This window comes from Camelina sativa, chromosome 13 (genome assembly GCF_030686135.1).
Source record: "Camelina sativa cultivar CO46 ecotype springtype chromosome 13, ASM3068613v1".
NCBI classification, from domain to species: Eukaryota; Viridiplantae; Streptophyta; class Magnoliopsida; order Brassicales; family Brassicaceae; genus Camelina; species Camelina sativa.
In genome coordinates this window covers 6,927,189-6,945,766 of record NC_141892.1, presented here as the reverse complement: position 1 = coordinate 6,945,766, position 18,578 = coordinate 6,927,189, and the positions used below count along the sequence as shown (strand labels likewise).

The window sequence follows — 18,578 nt, the reverse complement described above, 5'->3', positions numbered from 1 at the left end:
TGATTTTAATTATAAATCAAGTTTAATAAAGTTTTCAGTGTTTTTACACATTTATATAATTATATATTATATTTATTATGTTTTAACCGCTATTGCAACCGTTGGTCAACCAGTCGTAAAACTTCCGCAAACGCATCTATTTGAAAACGCTAAACCAATCATTCAAAACGCTTAATAACGCTTGAAACCGCAATCGTGTGCTTCCGCAATCTCCCGCAATCGCAACCGCAAATGTTGCGTTTGAACCAGTTAGGCTCTTAGTCAGTTGAAATTTAAACTTTCCATATGTATATGACAAGAGTTTTTTTTTAAAAATATTTATTTGTATTTTTGATGTTTTTATATAACACGTGTAAAAAAAAAGGAGGATCTAATTTAAGTTGTTCAAACATGAAGAAGAGCAGTAATTAAACGCATGACTTTTTCAAAAATGTCGTTGAAGCATAGCTATAGGTAGGAACCTTAGCAAGCTTCTGGTCTTTCATCCAGGACCGGACCGAATATATGATGTAACAATGTTCAAACATGAAGAGAAACAAGTAATCAAAAGCATGACTTTTTGAAAACGTCACGTCGTTGAAGCATAGATATAGCCATTAGAGGACCCAGGATACAATTTAGGGAGGTCAATTTCAGGAAAAAAAATATTAATATGACATATTGGTGGTTAGAACTCGAGATTAGAGAGGTCAACGGCACAGAATTTACCATCTGTGCTACTGAAATTTTACGTAAATACATGTAAAAATCAACTATTTTATTAGTTATCCAGGTCAGGTGACCCATCTTCCTCCTAAGTGGGTCTGCCGTTGGCTATAGCCTATAGGCAGGAACCTGAGCAAGCTTCTGGTCTTTAGCCAAGGCAGGTGACCCACCTTCCTCCTAACTTTCTCAACATCTTTCCACATCCCTCTGAGTGCATACACATTAGCCAAGACAACATACACACCATCGTTCCAAGGCTCGAGTTCGACCATGTGTTGAGCCACCCACTCAGCCATCTCAACGTCTCCAAACTACTCACACCGACCCATCAAAAAACTCCAAACCATCACGTTAGGCTTCATTGGCATCCCTTCCACCCATGCCCAGCCCACAGGGGAAGCCACTGAAGCCAACGATTCGGACCTCTAATTTTGAAGACCTTTTTACATAGAAATGTTTTAAACAATATATATGTAAAAGGTCTTTTTTGTGGGTAAGATATGTATAAAAGTTTTTTTACTTATATGTAAAAGGCCTTTTGTTTTTGTTGTATATGTAAAAAGCTTTTAAAATTGTGGCCTTCTATAGAAAACCCAATAGCAAAAAAAACAAAAGCACAGTTTTAAATTTTTGGCTAGGGTACTCGTGAATGTCGGGCCGGCAGCCTGGCACTCCTTCCACCACTTTGTATTTGCAATCAAAAAAATAGATAAATTAGTGAGAGTTAATTAAGTTGATGATTACAGTATTTATTTAAGATTCAACAATCATCGTTCGTCTTCCCGACGCTCAGGTTGCCATTGATCGAACAAAACTCGATGGACATGACTTGCTTTGCTTGTGGTTCTCATACTTGTCTCTTGGTAATTTTTCACTCTTCCTTTGGTTTTGGTATCTATATTAGAGTTTATGTTTTGATTTGAATTTTCTTCTCAATCAACATACACTTTCATTTTCCTCCGTAAGGTTAATTATTACCTCCTCCATTTTATAATATAAGATATTTTAAATAATTATTTTTATTTTATAATATATCATGTTTTCAATTTTTTATGTAATTTTTAGATTAATTTCATATTTTTATTATGCAGTGTTATTGATGATTGATTAAACTATTAAAAAAATAACTGTGTCTTTTTAGCTAAAATTCTTGGAGTAGTACTTTTACTCCTTCGTTTCACCCCTTGCTTAGTTCCTTCGATAGGTTTTGTGCAACAAACGAATGTTATTATTTCCCTAATTTCCTCCTGTCTTCATTGAAACTAAAATCCAAAGAAAAGCTAACGAGTGTTTCAACTTTTACGCTTTTCAAGTAATTAAGAAATTGCGTTTCATATAATCGGACAAAAAGAAATGGGAAGGTCACATGTTCATTCTCGACTAATAATAATGTCTCTTTCTGTTCATTAATACCACAAAAGAGAAACCAAACCACTTGCGCAGTTAAGGATAAAAATAACAAAATAAAGATGAAAAAAAGTTTGACAAATCTTTTTTTTTTGGTTTTTGGTTAAGACAAAGATTCTTCAACTATGGTTTCTAACTTCGGTTTCTTAGATTTCGAAACTGAGATCCTATGCATAAACTCCGCCGCCGAGAACTCTTCAATATCTTCTAAATTCAGCTTCGATCCCGCCGACGACGACATCACCCTGACGTCATCTTCTTCCCCGTCCGGCGAAACCCTCCCGTTGTTATGACAGTGTTTCATTCCGCCGCCGGAACAATCACTCCGCACGCCGCGGCGACGCTGTTTCTTGGCAGCTACGAACAACCGAGCCAAATCCGAAGCGTTAGCAGCTGACGTGGAACGCGTCATAGGGAAAGCTACGTACACGTGACACCCTCTGATCTGAAGGTCATCATCGGCGGCTAACGGACTAAGTTTCCGACCGATCTTTAACGACTTGGCGTCGACTAGGAAGAAGCTTGGGATCTCCATCATTAGCTCAGCAGCTTTCATCGGCGCGTGAATGTTACGTACTCCACCGTCCGGGAGAATCACTCTCGCCGCCGATGATGACGACGACGACGAAGAAGACGTTTTGCTAAGTGCAGAAGAAACGTAGTTTCCCATGACGTGAAGAAAGGATCGAACGTTTAATGAAACAAAAAGCTGTGAGAATTGAATAATTTTTTTGGTGTTTTTAGGAGAGGATCCGAGAAGACATGAGAGTATATATACAAGAGAATGTTTGGAGAGAAAAAATTAGAATATAATTTATTTTTGATAGAATAGTATAATAAGGTGGAGATAGACAGTTGTGCATATACAGGTTGACATTATATGGTTGAATACGCGTAGTTTGCATTATATTCAAATCAAATATATTATATAGCCGTGTTTATCATAAGTCTATGGCCATTTTTTTTTTTTGCTCTACTTATCATTGTCACTTTACTCTACATGGAAGTTATCAGTTGTAAATAGCCAAAAAAATTGTTTTTTTTGTCAATAAAAGTTAGTTATAAGTTATAAAATGTATTATTTTTTTTCTAAGGTTTAACTTTAACGGAATTGGAATTTTATTTTTACCGGTTTTCTTCAATAAGTTTGTATTTTTTTTATAGTAATAAAGTTTGTGAAATTTTCGTGGGTTTTTTTCAAAAGTTTGTAACGCGGATTAAATATCAAGGGTGAACTGAAATAATTTTTTACATAAAGTCAGATTAAACTAGATTAAGTTGAGATTTAACAAACATCATATAACCACGTAGTATGAGTGGAATGAACGGAAGCTGAGAGCCTGAGAGTAAGGAAGGATCAAGGACGTTACATAATCTAATACTAATATATTATTGTTACATCCAGAGTTCCAGTTGTTATCTTGCAACAAGTTTCAAATGATAAGATTTGTATAATCAATTCTTAATGATATGATTAAAATAAAAGTAAGGTTTCCACTTATATAAGTTGCGTGTTGTTTGGGACCCATCCCTCGTTTCCTTGGTACTTTCGATTTGGTTGATTGCTCTACGGAACCGGATCAGACCCTTTCGTCTGATTTGGAGGATCCTTTGACTTTGAGATATCCGACTGTTTCCTTTATCCATGGGATGAAATACCATTTTATAAGATCATCATATGATCATTGTAGAGTTATTAAAAAAAAAAAAAAAGAATTTATAATTCATTGACTAGCTAGGTAGGTTGAAATTTGACACAACAACTTGTGTGGTTACGTTTAACTGCTTATAATTGAATGTTTCATTCTCTTGACAGCAAGATTCATTCTGTTTTACCAATTCCCATAGTATATATATAAACACCTCGTCTTTTTTACCAACGTCAGGGTCTCGTGGTCACGAGAACGTTGAGCATGCACCATCACTTCATTCGGTTCTTGCATTATAAATAAATTTTGAAATAATTGAACCTTGTAAAACCCATTACTTGGTAACTATATAAAGTGAATCGAACGTTAGCGAGTGAACTGATGAGTAAAAAAAATAAAAATAATAAGGAATGCATGTTTAATATAATATGGTAACAATTAACTAGTACTTCTAGCCACTTCGAGTACTACTACTGCATAACAATTTTCTTATGCTGAGAGATTTGGTTGCTGGGGGATCTCTTGAAAGGAGGTACACGATCTTATGAAACAATTCGTATATATTGTGCACACTTTTAAGTGAGGTTAAATTTTATATTATTTGTACGTACAAAGACCAAAAAGAATATATTAATTAAGGAGAGATATGCACTCGACTACAATGATTCTCGCCAACATTTCCCTTGAATCTGTCATACTGTGTTGCCACTCGTGATTTCCTCCACTGAGTTTCGTCTTTCGTGTGCCACGAGATCGTCGCAAAATTTCATGATTTTGGTCTCTAGTGTAAAATAATTTAGAACTAGTCGTCTAGTATTTATCAATTATATGCTGCAACAACAAAAGAAACAAGTATTTATATATTAATAACTCTGGAAAATTGTTTAAACGTTTTAAAAATCTCATTAGTGAAGTCAAAAATCGAGAAACATATGGGCGTACGTTTATAATTAACTTGTCAAAAGACTCAAAACGCTGGGATTATGAAATTGATGTTGATAGTTATAACCTTGCATTGCCTGAAATCTCAATTAATGCCTTCTCATTTCTCATTTCCAAACTTCAAATACACCTTACTGTTAATTCCCCTTATTGCATGTCCAGTGTTTTTTGTTTTTTTTAAACGTTGGCATACATCGGGTCATCGGGTCATCTTCGTATACAATAGTTTTTTAATCCGATAGACTGCAGAATATTGAAAATATTAAATTACATTGTTGAAAACGAAAATAACTGAAAAGAAAAACACTCAAGAAAAAAAGACCAAAAAATAAGAAAAAATATCCAAAGAAATTAAGAACTCGACCTAAAAAATAAACATATTTTACCACACGACCAGAATACTTACTTTTCCATCGTTTCAATCTACTAAATGAAACTGCAACTTTTTATTATCTTCTTTAAAATTGTAAATTGTAATGGGAAAAGGCTACATGTTAAATTTTCACCACTTCACTTTTGTGTAATAATAATATAGGCCCTCTGTCTGATAAACCTCGACCTTAGAAAATATAATTCGTAACAAAATATAATTCCAGGGTAGAAAATAGAATAATAATGGATTAACACAAATGAATTAACACTTGAACCGGAACTATTTAATTGAACCGAGATATAAAAGCCTCTCCCCTCGCTTCTTTTCCTATATGTGTGGAAAAGTCTCTTGTGCAGATCGAGAAGCTCTCTGATTCCAGTTATCTTCTCGAAAGGGAAAGAATGATGCAGGAAGCAAGAGACTGTTTGGCATCTACGCCTATACAATGATTTTAGCTTTTACCATAGCCTATAATAGCGTGAACGCTAGTGCCGTGGCAAAGTTCTCGTATCTGGTTATTGTTGTTATATTGGGTGTGCTTTCAGCTGTTCAACTTCATTCTCCTGCCGAAGATTTGGAAGTCGAGGGTTCACAACCTTTGACAGTGGTCTTTTCTATTGCTGGTCACATGGCCAAGAGTCATGGATATCCCTTTTTGGTAGCATCTGTGTCCTCATTTACATCATGTGCTTCATCAACTCCCACTGCTTGGCTGCGAATCAACTTGAACAACAACGAGAGCGTGATCTTCATCCATCTGATTTTTCTAACCTTTTGCATATCCTATTATAGCGTGAACGATGATGTCATGGTGGAATGTTCGTCTCTGGCTATTTTGGCTATTATGGGAGTGATTGCAATCGTTCAACTTCATTCTTTTTTTTCTTGCCCTTGCTTCACCCTCTTATTTAAGGTTTTCTCTGATTAATCTTAACAATGTCTGTATGTTGGAATAAGCCTGAGGCTCAAGAAAATTACATTTAGGAGAAAGCTAAATATACATATTTGTGTTTTAGGTGTTATCTAAATAATTTACTTTTCCTATTTAGATTAGGAAATTTACTTTTCCTATTTAGATTAGGAAATTTATATTAGATTTTTTATATATAAGGAGATCAGGAGATGCAAGGGTGTTGCATAACTTATGAGATTTGAGAGCTTTAGTTTTTGAGTTATTTTTCTAAAGCAATAAAAAAAAGTTATTCTTGTTCTTGATGCAAAGTTTTGTTCTAGATTTCGTACAAGAGCCAAAACTGAATATTAGGCATCGTAGGTGTTAAGACGAAGGTGATTTTCTAGAAGCTCTTGACGAAGTCGCGTCACAGAGCTTCTACGTGGTACGTTGAAGCAACGCTAAGCGAGAGGAGTCGTTTTGTAAAGCACACCGCAGAAACATGGGAGGTTAATGAAGAGGATGATGTTGACGATGAGGTCACCATTGAGACAGAAAATCTCAGAAAACAAGCTCTGCTAAGAAAGTCAGGAAAGTAGACTAAAAAGCTGAACTACTTGAATGACTATTTCTTATTAGCTGAGATTGAAAGTGAACAACTCTTGCTTGCAATAGACGATGAACCTTGGGATATTAGTGAGGCAAAAAGAGAAAAACGTTGGATAGAGACGTGTGAAGAAGAAATATAATCAATAACTAAGAATAACACTTGGGTCTTAGTGGAGCTTCCAGCCGGGGCTAAACCTATCGGCCTAAAGTGGGTATTCAAAATCAAACACAAAGGATGGCAGCATAAACAAGTATAAGGCAAAGCTCGTGGCAACGAGATATGTATAGAAAATGGCATAGACTATGATGAAGTCTTTGCTCTGGTCGCACGCATTGAAACAATTCGGTTTATTCTTGCGTTAGCAGCTTCAAACTGTTGGGAAGTGCATCATCTCGATGTGAAAACTGCGTTTCTTTACGATGAGCTCAAAGAAGTAGTCAATGTGAGTCAACCTGAAGGTTTTGTGATCCAAGGTTCTGAAGATAAGGTGTATAAGAGCTCTCTACGGGCTGCGACAAGCACCAAGAGCTTGGAATAACAAGCTGAATCAGACATTTAAAGAATTGAATTTCATTAAGTGCTCCAAAGAACCTTCATTATCTCGAAAGCAAGAAAAGGAACATCTCCTTGTCGTGGCTGTGTATGTGGATGATTTACTTGTCACTGGATCTAACTTAAACATGATACTTGAGTTTAATAGGGGAATGATGTCAAGATTTGAGATGAGTGTTCTAGGAAAGCTAACCTACTACCTTGGGATTGAAGTTCTACAACATGAAAATGGTATTACTTTAAGCCAAGAAAGGCTTGCGACTTAGATCTTGAGTGAAGCTGGAATGGAACAATGTAATTTCATTCACATACCAATATATGGATGCAGGGTTGAAGTTGTCTAAAGCACAAAAGGAGCAAAACATTGATGAGAAAGAGTATAGGAGAAGCATTGGTTGTCTTTGATACTTGCTCCACACTCGACCCAATCTCTCTTATTGTGTTGGGCTGCTAAGTAGATATATGCATGAGCCAAAAGAATCTAATAGAGCAGCTTTGAAGCAATTTATTAGGTATCTACGAGGTACCTCTTCTCTCGGCCTTATGTTTAATCTTGATTAGGAAACAAGTTTGGTTGGGTATAGTGATAGTAGCCACAATACGGATGAAGATGATGGTAGAAGTACAACAGGTCACATTTTCTATCGTGGCACTAGTCTGATTACTTGGTGTACACAGAAACAAGACACAGGTTGCAATGTCATCATGCGAGGCTGAGTTCATGGCAGGCACCGAAGCAGCAAATCAGCTTGCTTCAAGACTTGCTTAGCGAAGTGACTGAGTCTACTAGTGAGAAAGTCACAATTCTAATGGATAATAAGTCGGCAATAACACTCACTAAAAATCCAGTATTTCATGGTAGGAGCAAGCATATACATAGGAGATATCATTTTATAAGAGAATACGTCGAGAACGAACACATATAAGTGGAGCATATTCCTGGACAGAGCAAAAAGGGAATATACTATATTAACAAAGGCATTTGGAAGAATCAAGTTTAAGGAGATGAGAGATTTCATTGGAGTTCAAGACTTGAAAAAGAGTGATTTCAAACTTAATGGGGAGAATGTTGGAAAAATCTTGAAGCTCAAGAAAAATATATTTAGGAGAAAAGCTAAATATACATATTTTTTTTTTAGGAATTATCTAAATATGTTACTTTTCCTATTTAGATTAGGAAATTAGTGAGTTTTTAGATATAAGGAGATATAAGAGTGTTGCATAATAATTTATGAGATTTGAAAGGTTTAGTTTTCGAGTTATTTTTCTAAAGTAATAAAAAAAGTTATTTTTGTTTTTTGTTTTTTTTTTTTTTTTGTCAAACGAGAGTTATTTTTGTTCTTGATTCAAAATTTTGTTCTAGATTGTGGTCTACATTAATACCGCACGATATACAGTATCGCCAAAACATAGTTTGTTAAGTTGAAACTCATCTGGAAGAAGGCTTCACTCCCATCCCATCCATCGAGTATGATCATCCAATAGAAACTATGTTGAACACAGCGAATCTTTGCTCTTTGGGCGTCAATTTTTAACTACTTGTGAAATTGCCATCGGTCAGTTAGTCAATGTGCGTACGAATATATTTCTCAACGGCTGTTAATTACTTAATTAGATATCTTATAATTAATTCCCACAAATATACGAAGCAGATATTACTGTTGGAATATCCCAAATTTAACACTTTTAATTCTAGCATATTCTTCTTTAATGAAAAAAATAACCCCTAACCTCAGTCCTCAAAAATAGGGAGCATGCACGTTAAACATATATAGCGAGATTAGTTTAATAAAATGACCACTTTATTTTACACGGTAATTTTCTAAACTTTAACGAAACAAACAAATCTCACAAGCGAAAAAAAAAGATCACAAATTCACAACAAACATCAATTATTCACGCGAGCAAAAAAAAAAAAAATCAACATCGAGTATATATTAGAGAATATTCCGATAATATACATAATTCGAAATTATCACCAACCAAAGAAGTTTTAATCTAAAACCAGAATTTAAAACCTCTATATAAACACTTATGTCGTTTCCATCTCAAAAACCATCACAAAACCACATTTCTTCTCATTTCACATACCCAAACCTCAAAAGGTCTCCCAAAATATCCAAAAAATGAAGAATCTCGCAATTCTTGCTGCCTTGATTCTCTTCTCAAGCTGTGTCATATCTCAAGTCACAGCAAAAGATTTGGAATCGTTACGTACTGAAGAGCTCCAATGGTGGCATTACCACCATTTCTACCCTTACTTTCACCCTAAGCCACACTGGCCGTTCCCCACCACCGGAAAGGCCCTCCCACCACTCCCGGCTGGCTTCCACCCAATTCAATTCCATCCACCACCGGTTGTAGCTAAATGCTTGTCCGATTGCAAGGACGTGAGGACATGTGTTGCGGATATTGCTAAAGCTTTCTTCACCCGCAAACCCGCTATTGGGTTGGATTGTTGTGCCTCGATCCAGAAGATGGATGAAGATTGCCAGAAGACTGTCTTTGGAGCGTATCACAACCCTTTCTTTGACTGCTTAGTTAAGCTACATTGCTCCACCAAAGCTGGATCCACTCCTTCTGCTCCTTCGCCAGCTTAGGGAGAAGTGAGTATTGTTGTTTCTTAATTAGTAGTTTTTTTTTTAGTTATGTTTTCTTTCTTTTTCACTTTCTATTATGTTACGCTTCAAGGATTTTTAAGTATTTTCTTTTTAATTAATAAAGTTATCGTTATTTATTATTTTGTGTATTATATCATGCCTGGTTTACAAAAAAAAATTATGCATGGTTTACGCAATTTTAAAATAATTGATCTTAACAAACATAAGATATAAAAATGAACGAAAATTAAAAATAATTTCTTATACAGAGAAATATCTCGAACTTTTTAACTTTCATAGTTAATTATTACCTTTTCAAATTAGAAATACATATTTTGTTAAGTGTAATCAGTTATTTATTTATCAGTTAATGATTACACAAATAATTTTCTAGCCAATGGACTTTTTATGGTCCAGTTTCTGAATTGCCAGCCCAAATTGAACAGGTTAAAAAACATTAAACTTGATTAACCCAAAACTGTGTTGAATTGGAATAGAGATGATATAGCCTAATCAAAGAGAGGTTCGGTTTGAAACAGAGGATATATCATATATTAGAGATTCCGTTTTGTTGTTGCTGTACTCCATTATTTTTTTAAAAGATCCTTTCATAATTTATACAGGTCTAAAATATTATCTAGATCGAAATTAAATAGAAAAAATATGTACGATAACATCATATTTCATTATATATCATAGAATAATATTCCATTGATAAATATACATAGATTATTCGAAATTATCAAAATCTTGCTTAAACCTCTATATAAGCACTAACGTTTTACCATCGTAAAGCCATCACAAGAAAAGTAAATTGTTTCTTCTTCTCGTTCAACAAAACTCTAACTTCCCAAGAATTCAGAAAAGAAGATGAATACTCCAACAGTTCTTGTTGCTATGATCCTCTTTACATGCTGTGTCACATCCCAAGTCACAGCAAGGATTCTGGAACCAACTCCATCATTACGTGATGAAAAGCTCCAGTGGTGGCACCACAAGCCACGTTTTCCATCCCCTAGAGCCGGAAGAGCCTTGCCTCCACTCCCGGCTGGCCACTTCCACCCAACTCCATTCAACCCACCACCGGAAGTTGCCAAATGCTTGGCTGATAGCAAGGAGGTAAAAACTTGTTTTGCAGATATCAGAAAAGCATTCATCACCCACAAACCAGCTATTGGATCTGATTGTTGTGACGCGATCCAGAAGATGAAAGAAGATTGTGTGAAGACCATGTTTGGATCTTTCCATAACCACTTCTTCAATGGCCTTATTAAAAGACATTGCTCTAACAAGGCGGTTTCATCTCCTGTTTCATCTCCTGCTCCTTCGCCAGCTTAGGGTTTTTTTTTTGTTTGAATTATAAGTACTGATCTATTAGGGTTTCTTTTTTAGTTTTTTTTAAGTTATGTTTTTATTTTATATTCCACTTTGATCTTGATTTACAATTCGTTCTACCTATTCGAATAACAACAAAAAGTCTTTTATAATTGAGTTTTTTTGTTCAACATCTATAGTATAATTTAGTTAACTTCTAATTTCAGTTCTTTAAACTACGATGATCCTAGCTAGTAGTAGTTGGATTTTATGCAGAATCCGGATCTTGGTTTTTGGTCAGGATTCTACCTTCATAAAAAAAGAAGTTGAACCTGGGTGCTTCTAATTAGTTTTTGAACATTACTAGATTTTGATTCATGGTACACTAAAATTGGAAGTTGTATTTGATTGTTAATTTTAGGATATAAATCTGCAGTTTACCACACCATAATTTGTTTTTAATCAACTTAACTAAATATATTTATTATTCTCATATTGATAATATTAGCAAAATAATGAAATGATGAATTATCCGTGTAACACAATTTAACGATAATTTAAATATGTATAAATATTAACACAAACTCTTCCCACCATATAACTTCGTCGCGTGATATTTTTTTTATTTATAAGTATATATATTCATTATATATTGAGAAAAAATAAAGTGTAAAATAATATATATCTCATATAAAACGATGAAAATAAAAACTAAACTGGATACAAACTTTTACTTTTGAATCACTAATTTAATAATACTTAGAGGGGGTTATTGGTTCTATGATTTTAATGGATTTGGAAATCCAAACAAAAATCATGTGTTATTCAATCATTAATTTTAAAATACAGTAAAACCTCTATAAATTATTAATGTTAGGACCATGAAAATCTATTAATTTATATAGGTTTTAATTTCTCGATAAATTAATAATTATTAATTTATAGAGAGACTTTCCTAATTTGGTAAAAAAACATGAAAAATAAGATTTAATGGTTATAACTAATATTTTTATAAAATCAATTACAATGAAAATAACAATTATGATGTTTTGACAATAGCACTCAAAGATTTTTATACAGTAAAAATATCAAAAATGAACTATAATAAAAAATTAATGTCAATATATATATATATATTTAGATAATTCTATATAATTATTAATTTATATTATTGATGGGACCATATATATACAAAGGATTTTCAAAAAAAATATTATTTTATTATATTATTATATTAATTTATAGAGGTTATTAATTTACCGAGTATTAATTTATAGAGTCTATTGTACTGAGTTTGTAGAAGAATATGCAAAATAATTAAGTTTGTAGAAGAATCAGCCTTCATTAATAATTTTTTTTAGTTTTACCAAAAATAAATAGAAGGAAGAAAAACAATGAGTTTAAATGAGCTAAACGACCACAAGGTTAAGAATTCAACCATTTTCTTGGGTCACACCAATCAGCAATGGTGAAGAACACTCTATAATCTATATTGAGTCTTTTCCAATGTTTTTAAACCCGACCTGGAAAGTGAACCGGACAACCTTCTGGGTCACCGGGTCGATCCGGTCTAACCATGGGTCATTAATTTACTGAATTTCATTATTTATTATATATATATATATATATATGTTTATACTTTGGTTTTATGAATATCCAAACAATATTTTTCCATATATATCAGTTATTAATTAGTATATATTTTGGAGTAATAATTATAAAATTTTATTTTATGATTTTAAATCCAAAAAGAACATCAAATCAGCAAAGTATAATAGGAGAATATCATAATACTAATAAAAAATTATTTCTACCTTCCACATGAATTAATATTTAAAAAAAAGTGACTGAGCGAAAAAATAAAAAAAATAGGGAATATAGCTTTTATTTTTTTTTGGTATCAAAGCTAGATTATGCTTTTATTTTTTTTTACTCTCAAAAACTAGCTTAGGTTATGCTTTTATTATTTTTTTACTCTGATCTTGATTTACAATATGTTCTACGGATTCGAATAATAAAAAGAAAGTTTTCAATATAATTTAGTATTTTTTGTTCAACATGCATCTAGTTTAGTTAACTTTTAATTAATTTCAGTTCTTTGATCTACGATGATCCTATATTCCCTATTTTTTTTTTTTGGTTATTACAAGTAGTATCTTTACTTGACTTTATGTTTTTGAACTTATTTAATTTATTTTGAACAAGACAATAAATAAAAGTATTCGGAAAACTAGTCAAGTTAGATTTCAGAGTTGAAGTAAATTTGCTCTGGTATCAAAGCTAGTTTCTGGTTTGATTGGTGGACACCTTTTGGACCGCTTATAGATTTCTTTGGAGACTCGGGACCAGCCTAAACAGGTATTCCTCTAAAAGGTTCTGTTGCCAATGCTTGCTCTATGACAGGTTGGAGGCTTCGCCCTGCTCGTTCACCACAGGCGGAACTCCTTCATTTTCATTTGACAACATTTCCTCTCCCAGCTTCAAGCATTGTTGATGATTCTTACTTCTGGAGGATAGAGGATACTGATTTGGAAGCGTTTAGTACCAAGAAGACTTGGGAAGCAATTCGACATAGACAACAACCTCTATCCTGGACTTCGCAAGTCTGGTACAAGGGTGCTATCCCAAGACATGCTTTCATGATGTGGATAGTTTTTCTTAACAGGATTCCTACCAGAACCCGACTGGCTTGTTGGGGTATGCAAATTGATACAACCTGCTGCATTTGTGGTATTCACTCTGAAACGAGGAATCATTTGTTCTTGCATTCTGAGTTCAATGAGGATCTATGGGTGGAAGCAACTCGGAGATTAGGGTACAGATCATTCGTTTTCCACACATGGGAAGCTTTCTCAGCTTGGTTAGATATTAAGGATTCAACAAGCACTCAAACCCTGAGGAGACTAGTATCACAAGCAGTCATCTATACAATATGGACTGAGAGGAATAACCGGTATCATAACAATGTTATCACACCTGTACATGTTCTTTTCAAGAAGCTATACATACATGTCCGAGATGTCATCTTAGCAAAGAGGCACCAAAGAAAGTTTAACCACCTAATGCAAAGCTGGCTCAGGTTCATCTAGTGCCTTGTTGAGGATAAGATCACTTGCTTTAATCACTTCTTGTTTTTATTTTTTTGGGCAAGGACTGGTTTTTTGTATTCCAAGCTATTGTAAACATTACAAATTATTTTCATAAATGAAAATTCACATTTTTACAAAAAAAAAAAAAAAAAAAAAAAAAAAAAACCCTAAGCTGGCGAAGGAGCAGGAGATGAAACCGCCTTGTTAGAGCAATGTCTTTTGATAAGGCCATTGAAGAAACGGTTATAGAAAGATCCAAACACGGTCTTCACACAATCTTCTTTCATCTTCTGGATCGCGGCACAACAATCAGATCCAATAGCTGGTTTGTGGGTGATGAATGCTTTTCTGATATCTGCAAAACAAGTTTTTACCTCCTTGCTATCAGCCAAGCATTTGGCAACTTCCGGTGGTGGGTTGAATGGAGTTGGGTGGAAGTGGCCAGCCGGGAGTGGAGGCAAGGCTCTTCCGGCTCTAGGGGATGGAAAACGTGGCTTGTGGTGCCACCACTGGAGCTTTTCATCACGTAATGATGGAGTTGGTTCCAGAATCCTTGCTGTGACTTGGGATGTGACACAGCATGTAAAGAGGATCATAGCAACAAGAACTGTTGGAGTATTCATCTTCTTTTCTGAATTCTTGGGAAGTTAGAGTTTTGTTGAACGAGAAGAAGAAACAATTTACTTTTCTTGTGATGGCTTTACGATGGTAAAACGTTAGTGCTTATATAGAGGTTTAAGCAAGATTTTGATAATTTCGAATAATCTATGTATATTTATCAATGGATTAATATTATTCTATGATAAATAATGAAATATGATGTTATCGTACATATTTTTTCTATTTAATTTCGATCTAGATAATATTTTAGACCTGTATAAATTATAGAATGATGTTATCTTGAGAAAGAAAAAAAAAAGGAAAAATACTTGGGTTCACCCCTAGGGTGAATGTTTGTATTTACCCCTCTGCTCTTAACCAATCAGAATGTTCTATCTAATATTTCATTTAAAAAATAAATCAAAATTAAATTAAAATACAAAACAAATGAAGAAAACAAACTATGTATATTTTTATTTAAAGAAAATTAAATATTAGTTTAGTTTAAATTTTACAATTAAACGAGGTTATATATCGGTTTGGGTTTATAAATGTCGTTTTAAACCCAAGTATAGCTAAAAAAAAGGTCGTTTTAAAAAATAATGGAGTACAGCAACAACAAAGCAGAATCTAATATATCCTCTGTTTCAAACCGAAACTCTCTTTGATTAGGCTATATCATCTCTATTTTAATGTTTTTTTTCAAAATGAGATTGGCAAGATATATAGTAACATACTAATAGTGAGATTTCAGCTTTTGAATGTTCAATTTTGTGTTTTTTTTTTGTGATCCATTCAATGACTTATAAATAATCATCTTTAGTTAGATCTACTATGTTTATGAATATATGATCTACTATTTTTTGATTCTTTATGTCGCTAGCTTGAGACAGAAGCTATTGGTGCAGTGGCTAAAGATGTGCTTAAGGATGTTCCACATGTCTGCTTCTAATTTCTAAACCTCATACAAAAAAGGTTTGTTATTGACGGATATTTATTTTTAACTATTTTGTTGGAGAGGTCGGCTGTTTGAATGATTCTAATTTTTATTGTTTTTTCTTGTGCGTAAAATAAAATATAGACAGGATTCTGTTTAACCTCTTGGTTTCTGACAAGGTCATGCTCGATGCTTCAAAACAAACAGGATGCTTGCAGATCTTTCATTCTCTTCAAAGAGGTTGACCAAGGTTTGCCAATGTCATTAGTATTTATCTCAGACCACTTACGTAAGCAATGTGTCCAAGAGAATCGATTTGTAGTATCTATGTAATGATAATGTCCTTTTGCTAATTTGCTATCACTAATATTAATTGTTTGTTGCAGGTTCTCAAAACTTTATCAACCGTATAACACACTGTAGCCCCGAAAATTCATGCTCTTAGGTTAGGACACAATTCTATTTTTCGCCATGCTTCTATTAAAAGTGGAACCTATGAGGAACTAAATGGCACTTGAATTCCTATGTTGTCGAATGTTTCATACTTAATATTGAATATTTCTTTCGTGTTCCGTTATATATTTTCATTATCCTCTGAGCAACTCAAGACGAAGCTAACAAAATTGTGCTGCATACCATAAAATTATTTTTTTTCGGTCTAGCTTTTTCTGATTTTTTCTCTGCATATCGTCAGGTTGGAGCATTAATTTTTATGCTTTTCTAATTTGCTATTTTCATATTGGTGAGAGAAGCCAACCTTGATTAGCTTTATCTTTGAAGATATTAGGCCAGATTTGTAAAATACGTAGATAAGATATGCTCTCATGATGGTTTGATAATGGTGCTTGTGTGATTGTTTCCATTTTCATTGTGTCCTTTCTCTCAGATTCATCTCTAATTATGTGTGTGCAGCTCTGTTGGAGTTTAGGAAGTGTTTCAAAAAGAGAGCGAAAAGATTTACGTTATGCTCGATGGAATAATGCATAGCCTAAGAGAAAGTAGGGTTACCTCAATGAATGGTATACATGACTATACAATGTGAAGATTTGTATGTGTCTTGACACAAGAAGCTGTTTCACTGATATTAAGTTTTCGTGTTCTTTGTTACTACAACTAAATAACTCAACCACATGTATCAATAATAGATGTATACCATTCATAGACATAGTGTCATAAGTATCTGAAAAGAAATTAAACTATCATTTGAGTTTGTTCAGTTTTTCATGTTTGCTTTTCAGTTCTTAATAAAATGAGACAAAAGGAAGAAAGGGATATATAAATCTAAGTTTTGCCTTAACAATAGATTAAGGGGTTGTTATTGGAGATGTGATTTTTAAATCCATATGGAATTGTAAATTATATAAATCAAAACACATAGATTTTGGAATAACATGTTTTATCGTTGGATTTGAACCCTTCTATTTTACACTTTCAAATTCATTCAAATCCATTTAAAACATACTGTGGATTTTGGTATCCAAAAACAAATCATTAAATGAATAACATGAGATTTTAACAAGTATTTGTAAATCATAGAACCAATAACACTTAATTTTAATAAGTACAATAGAACCTCTATAAATTAATACTCGGTAAATTAATAATCTCTATAAATTAATAGATTTATCTGGTCCCAAGTTGGGACTAGTGTAATTTTGGATACTAGCTATTCGATAATATAATAAAATAATTTTTTTTTTTGAAAATCCTTTGTAAATATATGGTCCCATCAATAATATAAATTAATAATTATATAGAATTATCTAAATATATGTATATATCGACATTAATTTTTTATTATAGTTCATTTTTGATATTTTTACTGTATAAAAATCTTTGAGTGCTATTGTCAAAACATCATAATTGTTATTTTCATTGTAATTGATTTTATAAAAATATTAGTTATAACCATTAAATCTTATTTTTAATGTTTTTTTACCAAATTAGGAAAATCTCTCTATAAATTAATAATTATTAATTTATCGAAAAATTAAAACCTATATAAATTAATAGATTTTCATGGTCCTAACATTAATAATTTATAGAGGTTTTACTGTATTTTAAAATCAATGATTGAATAACACATGATTTTTGTTTGGATTTCCAAATCCATTAAAATCATAGATCCAATAACCCCCTCTAAGTATTATTAAATTAGTGATTCAAAAGTAAAAGTTTGTATCCAGTTTAGTTTTTATTTTCATCGTTTTATATGGGATATATATTATTTTACACTTTATTTTTTCTCAATATATAATGAATATATATATACTTATAAATAAAAAAATATCACGCGACGAAGTTATATGGTGGAAAGAGTTTGTGTTAATATTTATACATATTTAAATTATCGTTAAATTGTGTTACACGGATAATTCATCATTTCATTATTTTGCTAATATTATCAATATGAGAATAATAAATATATTTAGTTAAGTTGATTAAAAACAAATTATGGTGTGGTAAACTGCAGATTTATATCCTAAAATTAACAATCAAATACAACTTCCAATTTTAGTGTACCATGAATCAAAATCTAGTAATGTTCAAAAACTAATTAGAAGCACCCAGGTTCAACTTCTTTTTTTATGAAGGTAGAATCCTGACCAAAAACCAAGATCCGGATTCTGCATAAAATCCAACTACTACTAGCTAGGATCATCGTAGTTTAAAGAACTGAAATTAGAAGTTAACTAAATTATACTATAGATGTTGAACAAAAAAACTCAATTATAAAAGGCTTTTTGTTGTTATTCGAATAGGTAGAACGAATTGTAAATCAAGATCAAAGTGGAATATAAAATAAAAACATAACTTAAAAAAAACTAAAAAAGAAACCCTAATAGATCAGTACTTATAATTCAAACCAAAAAAAAAACCATCGGCTGGCGAAGGGGAAGGAGATGAA

The 18,578-nt window shown here is 32.8% G+C and overlaps 5 protein-coding genes across 5 annotated transcripts; 3 read left to right on the top strand and 2 right to left on the bottom strand.

Moving 5' to 3' along the window:
* Positions 1 to 2,086: 2,086 nt before the first annotated feature.
* LOC104735773 (uncharacterized) lies at positions 2,087 to 3,050 on the bottom strand. The gene has a single exon (XM_010455622.3). It carries the CDS (start codon positions 2,780 to 2,782, stop codon positions 2,216 to 2,218), a length of 567 nt encoding a protein of 188 aa, XP_010453924.1. The 5' UTR covers positions 2,783 to 3,050; the 3' UTR covers positions 2,087 to 2,215.
* Positions 3,051 to 9,186: 6,136 nt separating this feature from the next.
* On the top strand, positions 9,187 to 9,870 carry LOC104735772 (uncharacterized). Its single transcript, XM_010455621.2, has one exon. It carries the CDS (start codon positions 9,257 to 9,259, stop codon positions 9,728 to 9,730), a length of 474 nt encoding a protein of 157 aa, XP_010453923.1. The 5' UTR covers positions 9,187 to 9,256; the 3' UTR covers positions 9,731 to 9,870.
* A 682-nt stretch (positions 9,871 to 10,552) lies between these two features.
* LOC104735771 (uncharacterized) lies at positions 10,553 to 11,221 on the top strand. Its single transcript, XM_010455620.2, has one exon. The coding sequence runs from the start codon at positions 10,601 to 10,603 to the stop codon at positions 11,066 to 11,068; it is 468 nt and encodes a 155-aa protein (XP_010453922.1). The 5' UTR covers positions 10,553 to 10,600; the 3' UTR covers positions 11,069 to 11,221.
* A 2,219-nt stretch (positions 11,222 to 13,440) lies between these two features.
* Positions 13,441 to 14,133, top strand: LOC147929267 (uncharacterized). The gene has a single exon (XM_087480545.1). The coding sequence runs from the start codon at positions 13,441 to 13,443 to the stop codon at positions 14,131 to 14,133; it is 693 nt and encodes a 230-aa protein (XP_087336671.1).
* Positions 14,134 to 14,300: 167 nt separating this feature from the next.
* Positions 14,301 to 14,804, bottom strand: LOC104735770 (uncharacterized). The gene has a single exon (XM_010455619.2). The coding sequence runs from the start codon at positions 14,754 to 14,756 to the stop codon at positions 14,301 to 14,303; it is 456 nt and encodes a 151-aa protein (XP_010453921.1). The 5' UTR covers positions 14,757 to 14,804.
* Positions 14,805 to 18,578: the final 3,774 nt, after the last annotated feature.

Bases quoted from the DNA above. Each gene is read 5' to 3' on its own strand.
- LOC104735773 (XM_010455622.3), bottom strand. From the start codon at position 2,782: ATGGGAAACTACGTTTCTTCTGCACTTAGCAAAACGTCTTCTTCGTCG.
- LOC104735772 (XM_010455621.2), top strand. From the start codon at position 9,257: ATGAAGAATCTCGCAATTCTTGCTGCCTTGATTCTCTTCTCAAGCTGT.
- LOC104735771 (XM_010455620.2), top strand. From the start codon at position 10,601: ATGAATACTCCAACAGTTCTTGTTGCTATGATCCTCTTTACATGCTGT.
- LOC147929267 (XM_087480545.1), top strand. From the start codon at position 13,441: ATGACAGGTTGGAGGCTTCGCCCTGCTCGTTCACCACAGGCGGAACTC.
- LOC104735770 (XM_010455619.2), bottom strand. From the start codon at position 14,756: ATGAATACTCCAACAGTTCTTGTTGCTATGATCCTCTTTACATGCTGT.